This window comes from Cyanistes caeruleus, chromosome 16 (genome assembly GCF_971803275.1).
Source record: "Cyanistes caeruleus chromosome 16, bCyaCae1.hap1.1, whole genome shotgun sequence".
NCBI lineage: Eukaryota > Metazoa > Chordata > Aves > Passeriformes > Paridae > Cyanistes > Cyanistes caeruleus.
This window is the reverse complement of record NC_141716.1, coordinates 12,940,473-12,950,884: the sequence shown is the minus strand read 5'-3', so window position 1 is coordinate 12,950,884 and position 10,412 is coordinate 12,940,473. Positions and strand designations below refer to the sequence as shown.

General features: G+C 53.9%; 1 protein-coding gene across 8 annotated transcripts in view; it reads right to left on the bottom strand.

Moving 5' to 3' along the window:
• RALY (RALY heterogeneous nuclear ribonucleoprotein) overlaps nucleotides 1–10,412 on the bottom strand; it is a 111,569-nt gene continuing 101,157 nt past the window's right edge. For 5 of the 8 annotated variants that reach the window (XM_086853576.1, XM_086853575.1, XM_086853582.1 and 2 more), the window contains 6 exons: nucleotides 7,694–7,741; nucleotides 7,369–7,529; nucleotides 6,480–6,593; nucleotides 5,582–5,727; nucleotides 1,803–1,851; nucleotides 1–1,586 (listed from right to left, as the gene is read on the bottom strand). In XM_086853576.1, coding sequence (XP_086709702.1) covers nucleotides 1,807–1,851; nucleotides 5,582–5,727; nucleotides 6,480–6,593; nucleotides 7,369–7,529; nucleotides 7,694–7,741 — 514 coding nt within the window. In that variant the 3' untranslated portion in view covers nucleotides 1–1,586; nucleotides 1,803–1,806. Of the gene's footprint in view, nucleotides 1,700–1,802; nucleotides 1,852–5,581; nucleotides 5,728–6,479; nucleotides 6,594–7,368; nucleotides 7,530–7,693; nucleotides 7,742–10,412 lie in introns of all 8 variants that reach the window. The other 3 variants (XM_086853579.1, XM_086853580.1, XM_086853581.1) reach the window with 1 other exon arrangement.

Here is a 10,412-nt window from a genome sequence, read left to right as displayed (position 1 = left end):
TAGATTTCTTTCTTTTATTATACAGGATTGTATGTACAAGGTCACCTCTCTCCCAAACAGCAGCAGCACAGTCAGTTCACAGCCAAACCTGCAGCTCATCTCTCCAGGCCTGGAGAACAGCTCGGGACAACTCGGGGCAGACCTTGCACAGGAACAAGGGCAGGGCAAGCACGGGGCTCCCTCCAACCCCTCCCCAAGCAGCCCAAACTAAGAAATGCAAAGAAAACTTTGTGCTTCAAGAGCCACGTGTCCTCCAGGACGGCACCAGGGGCAGGGAAGTGTCACCCCTGGAGCTGTTTTCCCTTCACCCTTCCAGGAGATGCTGTGGATGAGGTTGGAGCACTGGGAGCACGCAGGTGTTGTGTGGGAGGGACTGGCCGGGGGAAGGTGTGGACACTGCTCTGGTTCCAAGCAGGGATGTGTGTGCTGTCCTGGAGGGGAAGGGCAGGCAGGACACAGCAGCTCTGGGTAAAGCTGCCCGAGCTCCAGTCCCGGGAAAACGGAGCCCAGGAGGGAGAAACGAGGAGGAGAACGGCCGAGGCCTCTCGGGTGCGGGGGTCCCACGATGAGCCCTCTGCTCACAGCACGGGGCAGGGGGCAAAGCAGCTGGGGTCTGGGGAGCAGGGGAGGTGCTGGCACACCCTGCTCGGGGTGTCCCCGGCCTCGGGCACGCTGTCACCCTGGCGCTGGAGCTCAGGCAGGAGCGGCAGCACCGCTCCCCTGGCGTGTCCTGACCGGGGCAGGAGGAGACGTGGGCAGCCAGGGAAGGGGCTGATGTCTCTGGTTCCAGGCTGCAGGAGTTGGGTGCTCCACATCCCTTCTGGGGAGCAGCTGGTCCAAGGAAAGGGTCTCATCTGCTCACACCCCTCACTCTGCAGAGGCTTGCTCAGCCCTCACATGGTGGAGGATGAGGACACCAAACCACTGAGGGTGACGTTTGCTTGCTTTCTCCTGCTTGGGATCACTTGCTTTCCTGCAGCTTCCTCTCCCCTATCCCTCTTCAAGCGGCTTCCCAGAGCACAGCAACTGCTCCAGCACTGACTCCTTTCCACCTGGAAGTGACTGTGGACACACAGCAGCTCGTGGGGCACAAGAGAGGTGACAGGAGGTGGCTGTGCTGGAGGACAGCTCACCCCACAGCCTCTGACCCAGCTGGATCTTCAGCACAAGAACACAAACTGTCCAAACTGAGACACTGCTTCTCCCTGTTAGGAAATGCTCTGGCTCTCACCTCGCAGAGGAAAAATGTCTTTACTGGGCTGGGCTGAGCTCTCTCTGCTCTCCTGCAAGCAGCTCTAGAACACCTCAGGACACTTCTGCTCTCTGTGGTGACTCTGGGTTGTGCAGGTCTGGCTCCTGCCTCCTCTGCTGGCTGCAGAGCTCCGAATCCATTGCAGGGGTGGTGGGGATCTGCTGGGAGGATGAGTTTTCTTTGCCTTTGCTTTACAGATGGATGGAAGATGTCGGGCCATGTTTCTCCTTTGAATGCCAGGTAGAGATGACAGCAGCCCTTCCATTCAGCTTGTCTTGCTCAACGTGCCAGGACAGGGTTTAGCCTCGTGCTTTCCTCACACTGCTGCTCACAGCTGCAAGGAGAGAAGGGGGAGCTACAGCACCGTCCTTGAACCCCAGAGATTTGTCACTCAGGAAAGGGGGTGAAGGGCTGGCCAGTGACCCAGCTGAGCAGCCAAGCTCCATGCTAGGAAAACACAGAGGATCAGTGGAAAAGAGCTTTTCCTGAAGCAGCAACCCCCCAGGCCCAACAGGAGAGCTTTGGCTCCATCAGCAGCAGGGAGCTGTACCTGGTTACTGTAGCCTGGCATCCTCCACGTCTGTGTAATGGCTGTTCTCCTGCAGGGAAAAGGGAACCACAAACAGTGAATCACCCTCCTGCCCTGCCTGGGACACTGGGACACCTCACACGTGGTCACCAGCTGGTGCCCTGCTGTGAGAGAGCAGTGCCAGGGTGCTCAGTGTGATGGAGGAGCTACAGACCACAGCTGGCATGGACACCGGGGCCAGGGCTGTGCTTTCTGCCACAACACAGGCCCAGGAAAAAACACAAATTTCCTCTGGCTCCTTGTTCTGAAACAGCTCTGCCAAACAGATCTGGGGTGTGGAATTCCCTCCAGGGCTTGGAAGTAACAGAATCACAGAATCATTTAGATTGGGAAAGACTTCCAAGATCACCAAGTCCAAGCAGTAACCCAGCCCCTCCATGTTCACTTCCCTGGGCAGCTGTTCAATGCCTGGCCACCCTTTCAGTGAAGAAACTTCCCTGATCTCCAATCTGAACCTCCCCTGGCAGTTTGAGGCCATTTCCTCTCATCCTGTTTCTTCTTCCCTGGAACTACCCAGTGCTGCCAAGGTGCATCAGTCCACAAAGGCAAATCAGTGTTCTGAATTCTGCTGCTGAGCACAGGAACCGGTCCCAGTTTGCAGCAGAACTCATTCTCCAGGACAGTAACACTCATCCATCACTCCAAAGGCCACAAAAATGGTGCTGAACTGGTGTTCCCCATGCAGGGGGTTTGGAAAGCACAGCATGTGTTTGCACTGACTTGATGGTCTTGGAAGTCTTTTCCAGCCTTTATGGTTCCCAGTGGAATTTCCTCCTGGGGCTGCTCTGCAGAGCAGCATCACTGGGGGAATGGGGTGCTCAGCAGTGCTGTTTAATCTCCTGAACAGGGTGAGGACTTCAGGGATGGAAATGGATCCAGGAGTTGTCTGCAGGAGACATGAGGGGCTCCAAAAGGAAAGGCAAGGGAACAGGCTGAAAGGCAGGGGAGGTGGCCTTGCCCTGGGCCCAGCTGCAGTGGGATGTGCCTTGGAGCAGGCCTGAGCCAGCTGGGAGCCTGGGGGGAGGACCAGGGCCAGCCCAGCGAGGGTGACACTGTGACAGGCATCTCCTGCACACCCTGGGGTGACCTCCACCACCCTGGCATCTGGGGGAAGGGGCAGGGCTGGAGCAAGAGACAGGAGACTTTTGGAGAGCATTGAGAGTAAGTTCTGACCCAGCTGAGCAGGGGTGATGTGGTTCTGGTTCCTGATGGCCAAGGACACCTGGTCAGGGTGTAAAGGTGGAGAGAAGCCTTGGCTGCAGAGCCCACAGGCCTGTGAACCTGAGCACCCTGAGTGAAGTGACCAAGAGCAGGATCAAATCCCTGAACTTAAGAGAGCAGATTTTGGGTTGTTCAGGGGTCTGACTGGTAAAATCCCATGTGAGACTGCTCTGGAGGCCAAGGAGGCTGGGACACCTGGACTGCAGTGGTGTGAGGCTTCCAGTGGGCACCCAGCACCAACCCCAAAAACTGTTTAGATGCAGACTAGGCAGATAAATTACCAAAACTGCATGAAAGGTAAAACAGAAAAAAATCTGACTGCAAATTAACCACTGTGCTATAAATGCCTGAACACATCAGGAGACTTTTAGCTTTCCCTCCAGAGCAGCTGTCTGTGTGCAGGGATCTCCCCTTGAGCAGGCCCATCCCTCAAGACACCCCACAGCTGACACCAGGCATTGATGGGCTGGCAGGTGACATTTTTTGCACATATGTGACATTTGAGGCAAGTACACAATAACTGTATCCCCTACTAGGTGTAGTAAATAGTACAGACCACCAATCCAGCTGCACTTACTCAACATTTTCCAAATCCAGATTTATGGCTCAGAACTCAATGAACTCCCTCAGCTCTGTCTGAGTGACCTCTGTCTCTTTTTCTGCCACACCCCTGCCCCTCAGAGCCAAAGAGATTTTAGGGACCCCATGTGGGTGCCATGCCCATGGACAGCAGGTGGTGACAGCCACACTGGGGTGTGGGATAAAGGATTCCACAGAACTGGGGGAATTCAGAACTGCTCAGTGCTGTGAGCTCTGCTGAGCTGCCTTGCAGGGCTCGAGAAGCTCCCTGCACATGAGCTGCACACACTGCCCTGAGCATCCAGAGCACTTGGGAGCCTGTCTGAGGCTGGCAGTGGAATGTTTCTGGTCTTGATGCCACATCAGGACCAGGGAGCTACAGAAAACAGAAATGTAAGTGAGCTGAAACAATCATCTTTTTCTTCTTCTCTTAATGAGGACCAGCTCTTCCTAAACCACTGCCAGCAGATGTCTCTCCACTGTTTTCTTACCCCAGCAAAGGCACAGAAGTGCACTTTTTTTGTTGACAGGCTGTGTGCTGCTTTAGCATCATTAACATCAGCAAGTTTCCCCCTAATTTCTACCATCTGTTTGCCCTGATGTAACTCAAACCTGGCCTTCCTTTTCCTGTGCCTTTCTTCTTCCCAGTGCCTGGTGTGACGTCTGTCCTCCCACAGGACTGACGGACTCCAGCCACGAGGCCCCAGACCTGCAACAGCTGAAGGAGCTGGTTCAGAGCCCTCACCCATCATGGCTGGAGCAGGACAGAGCAGGAGAGCACAAACCTGCTGGGAAAAACTGGAGCTGGAGGAGTTTAAGGCCTTGGGAAGTGCTGTGGGTGTGCAGTGTGGTCACTCCAGGGATGGGGGGTGAGGAAGAGGAAAGGGACACTGAACTTCATCCTCACTTCTGCTGCCACCAGTGCTGGGGTGGGGAGGGACTGGAGCTGTTCCAGGGACCACTCAGAGCAGCTCATATCCTTCTACCCTGCAGCCCTGCTGCCCTCAGCCTGGATCTGGAGCTGATCCTGCTCTCAGCAGTTTGGGTTTGGGATAAATGTCAGTGCTGCCAGTGTTACCACAGTGCCTGGAATGACCTGTTCTGCACCCAAACACTGGGCTCCCATCCAAATGCACAGATTTGTCACTGGGCTCACCAGAAACACCCTTGCTTGGGGCAGGACTAGGAGCAGTGGGGCTGACGTGTGCCCCACACACCGCTGGGGTCAGATCTTGGCTTGTGCCATGGGACAAGTGCCTCTGGAGAGGGACTTTGGATAAGGGCCTGGAGTGACAGGACAAGGGAATGGCTTCACATTTCCAGAGGGCAGGGTTACATGGGATATTGGGAAGAAATTCTTCCCTGTGAGGGTGGGCAGGCCCTGGCACAGGGTGCCCAGAGCAGCTGTGGCTGCCCCTGGATCCCTGGCAGTGCCCAAGGCCAGGTTGGATGGGGCATGGAGCAGCCTGGGACAGTGGAAGGTGTCCTGCCCATGGCAGGGGGTGGAATGAGAAGTTATCTCAGGTTCTTTCCAATCCAAACCCTCCCATGACTCTGTGGGTGTCTGGGCAGCTGCAAGGACACTGCAAATGCAGCTCATCTAACACAGCCTGTCTGCTGTGTGTTTAAATCTACCTAAGGATCACTTGGGAACAGAGCACCTTGGTTTAAACCACTCCTAGCTGTGAAATCAAGGATAAATGTCTGAATTTCAAGAGCCAACTGTGTTTCTTCAGCATCTCCACACATGCTTGCATGGACAGTGCTTCTGCAGGCAGCAGAGCAGCTTGGAAGCTGTGAGCAACAATCAGATTTAAATACAGTGATTTCTTTGGAGGAAGGAAAAACTAATTTTCCTGGAGATTTGGCAAGTTCCAGTAAAACTGTGGCCCACTACTGGCCTCCTTTTCTGCAGGGGTGCATTACCCAAGCTCTCTTACCAGTTCATCTTCACACTCCTCCCGTGCCAGCCCCTCCTCCTCGCCCTCATCCCCATTGAGCGGCTCCTCGGCGGTGGCCTCGGCCTCGGAGGCCGTGTCCTCCTGGGACACCTCGCTCTTGCTGCTCTCCGCCTTCTTCCGGGCCTCTGTGGGGCAACAGCGGGATCAGGGCTGGATCAGGGCTGGGATCAGGGCTGGATCAGGGCTGGGATCAGAGCCCCAGCCTGGGCACCCTGGGAGAGCCCCACAGGCCTGGGCAGGGAAATGGCAACGATGGAAACGCTCCCTGCAGCCGGGAGCTCTGCTGGTGTGGAGGAGGCAGCCTGGGACACCATGGAGAGGGAACAGCAGGTCCTACACCCCCCAGCAGGATAGGGATGGGATAGGGATGGGATGGAATGGGGATGGGATGGGGATGGGATGGGGATGGGGATGGAATGGGGATGGGATGGGGATGGGGATGGGGATGGGACAGGGATGAGGATAAGATAGAATAGGATAAAACAGAGATACGATAGGAAATGAATAGGAAAGGAATGGGAAAGGAATAGAAAATATGCAGAGCAGAGCAGAGCAGAGCAGAGCATAGAATAGAATAGAATAGAATAGGAATAGAATAGAATAGAATAGAATAGAATAGAATAGAATATAGGATACGATAGGATATGACAGAGTAAAACAGAATGGTAGAACAGAAAAAGCCAACTAAAAAGTATAAACTATGTGACAAAAGGGGAAAAAAAAAATCTCATAATTTTAAACCCCAACTTCATAATTTCAGGAATTTTGATGTGTAATTTGAGCCTGTGATTCTACTCTGGAAGCTGGAGGTTGACACTTCCCTGTCAGAGCCTTGAAGAAGGTGTGATGCCCAAGGCCAGCCCCACACCCCACTGACCTGCAGACAGCTTCTGCTCCTCAGCAATCTGCTCCAGCCGGCCCAGGAGAGCATCAATGTTGGATTTGATCTGTGTCAGCTCAGTTTTGATTGTCTGCAGCTCGCTGCTCTTCACTTGGAGGGGAGGAAGGAAGGAAAGGAAGGCACTCAGTGCCCTGCAGAGCAGCCCCACCCCACACCCAGGGCACCTCCCTGAGCAGGCAGAAAGGAACCCCAGGCTGGAAACTTGCTGGGAGACTGGCAGAGGAGCTGGGGGACTGCTCCCAAAAGAGCCCATGGGTGCTGTGTCCAGGCAGGCTGTGGAGGCTGACCCCAGGCTTTGGCACGCTCAGGCTGTACTGATGCTTCAAGTTTTAGCTTTCATATTTTCCATACTCTGCACTGCATTGGTACATAACTCTGAACTTCTGATAGTGTCAGCAAGTTCTCCTCAAAGCTCAGGCAATTCTTTCCCAGCCCCAGAACCAAGGAAACCGCTGCAGCTTTGGGCCCAAAAAGTGCAAACAACAGCGAATTGAGGAGAGCAGTCTGGGAGGATGGGACTGCATCACCTGGAGCTGGAATAGCACAATTGACCCCAATATGGAAATGGACCAGAACTGATGAAAGTTTAACTCGTGACTGGTCATCCATCTCAGGTGCAGCCTTGACTGGGTTCTTGCACTGCCCAAGGTGCATCCTTTGAGGGCCTTTTAATAAATCCCCACTTCATCCCTTTAATTCTGTCCAGCCTCTGTTCCAGGCACCTCTCAAGTCATCAGTGCCTGCACCTCCCCCAGGTTCACCCCCACAGCTGGGCTGCTGTTCGCCGGTGTTTGGGGCTTCGGGAGGTTTTTTGGGAGGTGTCCGTGCTGCCCCACACGTGTCCCCAGCCCTGGCCCATACTCACACTTGAGCCTGGCCGAGCTGTTGGCGATGGCAGCCGACCTGGCGAAGAGCTTGACGGGCAGCGAGGCCTTGACGCGCCGCACCAGGGGGATGGTGACCCGCGGCCGCTTCACCGGCACCACCCGCGGCACCGGGGACACCCGGCCCCGGTACTCGAAGATCCTGAGGGGAGGGGAAGGGAGGCAGGTGGGGCTGCCTGGGGGGTGCCCCAACCCGAGCCCCCGCAGCTTGGGGCTGTCAGATGCCGCCCCACAGGCTGGGCTGGACCCCCCGCACCCAAAGCCCGCCCTCCCTGCCCCACACAGCCCCTCGGGCCGGCGCCTCACCTGTCGTAGAAGTCGTCTCTGTAATAGTCATAATCGAAGTCGTAGCCACTGCAGAGACAGTCAGGGCATCAGGGGTTAATTAGCGCTGGTAATTTGTTATTTTTGCTCCCTCGCTGCCCGGTGAGCGCCCCAGGGCCAGCGAGGATAAATAAACTGATCCCCCTCAGGAGGGTCTCAGCAGGGAGGCGGGCTGGGCCCAGGAGGAACCCGGGGGGCTGCAGCCACTGGGGACGGTGATGTTGGCAGCTGTCCTCCTGCTTATCTCAAGGAGGAGCAGTAAGATGCGTGTGGAGAAAAACGGGGACAAAGGGGATATTTATGGGGATATTTACTGATGTAAACTCTCTCCCCTCAGCCAGGCAATGACCACATCCTGTGTTCTTAAGCTTGAGCTGCATTTTAACCCGAAGTAGGAGCATTCCCAGTCCCAGGAGACCCAGTAACACTTTTCCCCTTGCTGCAGCTGATTTTTCACAAGGCAGCACAAACCAGGGCACCCTTCCCTGGTGTGCTGAGGCTCAATTAACACTGGCTAAATCAGTGATGCTGGTGATCTCCTCTCTGCTCCAAACAAACAGAATTAGTGCAGCCCCAGACAGAAAAGTCTGTCCTGCCTCCTGGAGTGGCTGAAAAGAATGGGAGATTGATGGGAGAGAGGGAAGGGCTCAGCCACGAGGAGCTGGGGACAGGGAAGGATGAGCACCCAAGTGTGTAGCTGGGAGATAATTTGGTGTCCTGCATCTTGGAGAGACGTGGCAAGGACAGTGTGTGGCTGACTGGTGGGAAGCATGCTTTGTCCCAGGAATGCCAGGCTGGACCTGTTGGAGTCTGAGGCACTGAGTGTGTGTTCTTATCTCTGATACCTGGCTCTGACATCTAAGAAAACATTGAATTTCATATAACACCATGAAAATAACTGGTAAAATAATGTTAAATATGTTAAATATAATGTCAAATGTTAAAAAAATGTTAAATAGAAAACCTAAAAGTGTAAGTGTGTAAATTAGTCAGTTTTCTTAAGTCACTGGGTGAAAAAGTTAGTTTAAGCTTAAACTACTTTAGAGAACAGAAGACAAGATGGAGGAGTTAGGGTGTTGTCTCTTGTCCTTCTTTCTTCTTCATCTTCTTCTAGAGGTTTTTGGGTAGTAGTAGGTGATTGGATAGAGAATGCCACAGTGCAGCACAGAGGTGATGGGTCATTGGGTCAGTAAGAAAAATAATTAACATGTCTATTGTTAATTAGGTAAGGATAAGTATAAAGATAAAAGAGCTGTGTATTTCAAGGCCATTTTGTGCCTTTTGAGGCAGGTGATGGTGGGTTGAACCTGAGCAGAAAGTCTGGGGAAGACCTGCCATTATTATGTGTTAATAAACAGGAGAAACAAGAGCCTAAGGAGCCTTTGGAGAATCCTTCCTGACACAGAACTGAGATAAGGGAAACTCTCTGTGAAGGAGTATCCCAAGGGAGCTCAGCCCTGAGGAGGCTGAAATCTCCAGCAACAGGACCCAGGAGGGCTGTCCTGCCTGTCCTGGCACTGAGCTTCCCAGCCAGTGTTAAGTGTCACTGCCTGGCTTCTGGAAGATGGTTTTTCCAGGCTCCTTGGGTTCCCCATGGCAGCCTCTGGAGACCCAGCCTGTGCCTGGGGGGAGCTGAGCACCTGTGGATGCTTGCAGACACCAGAGCTGCTTTGGGGCATCAGTTGGTGCCAGGGTTAAGGATGTGGAGGTGGCTTGTGCACCTCCTGCCCCAGTCATGCCCTGCCATGGGGACTTCAGTGAGGAGCTATTCCATAAAGCTGGGCCTTATCCCTGAGCAGCTGCTGCCTGAGGCATTCCCAGAGGGCTGAGGATGGGATGGGCAGTGCAGGTGTCCCTGCTCAGCAAGGAGACTGGTGGGGAGATGTGACTGTGGAGTGTAATCACCACAACCCTCCCAGGCTCCACTGCAGGGTGGAAAAGGGCCATTTCTGACAGATGAATTCCAGATTCTTTTCAGGCGCCCTCCCCTTCTGACCCGAGTTGTAGCCAACATTCCTGCTGGGCTCAGAGGAGACAGGAATATCCCACAGCCTCTGTCCCAACCACTGCATGAGGTGTGTTCATTTATTCCCTCTTCTGGACGAAAGGGAGATGCTGCTGGGATGAGCCCAGCTGTTTGTGGGGCTGAGGGGATGGGGAGCAGGGATCCAGGCACCTCCATGGAGCTTTTCCTGATGGGCAACGGGATTTCTGTTCATCCTGAGGTGAAACCTGGAGATACAAAAACTCACCAAGAAAATAGCTCCCCTCAGCCTGCCAATTCACTTTGATCACTGAGGATGTTTGACTTCAGGTCTGTTTGAATCCAGTAAATATAAAATACCATCAAAATAGGAAGCCATTTGAAAGGAAAATTGAAGTAGGATGCTTCTACGCTGTCAGACTCTTCTTCTTCAATTTTTCCCCCATCCTTAGATGCAACTCAAATGAAATTGCTGCAATTTTGTAATATTTTCAATCCTGACAGGCTCTGCTGAAGTACTTCTGGCTCTCTCCAGCAGAGCCAGCGTTCTCCCCAGTCCCAGGCAAGAGGAGACAGTGGGATCTCCCCCTGGCTCCAGGGCTCCGAGTGGGATGAGCCATCCTGAGACTGAGGGATCATTCCTCAGTGACCTGGCAGCTCTGTCTTTCTGCACAGGAATTGTTTTTGCCATTTTTCAGTCAGCTGGTGACGTTGCAC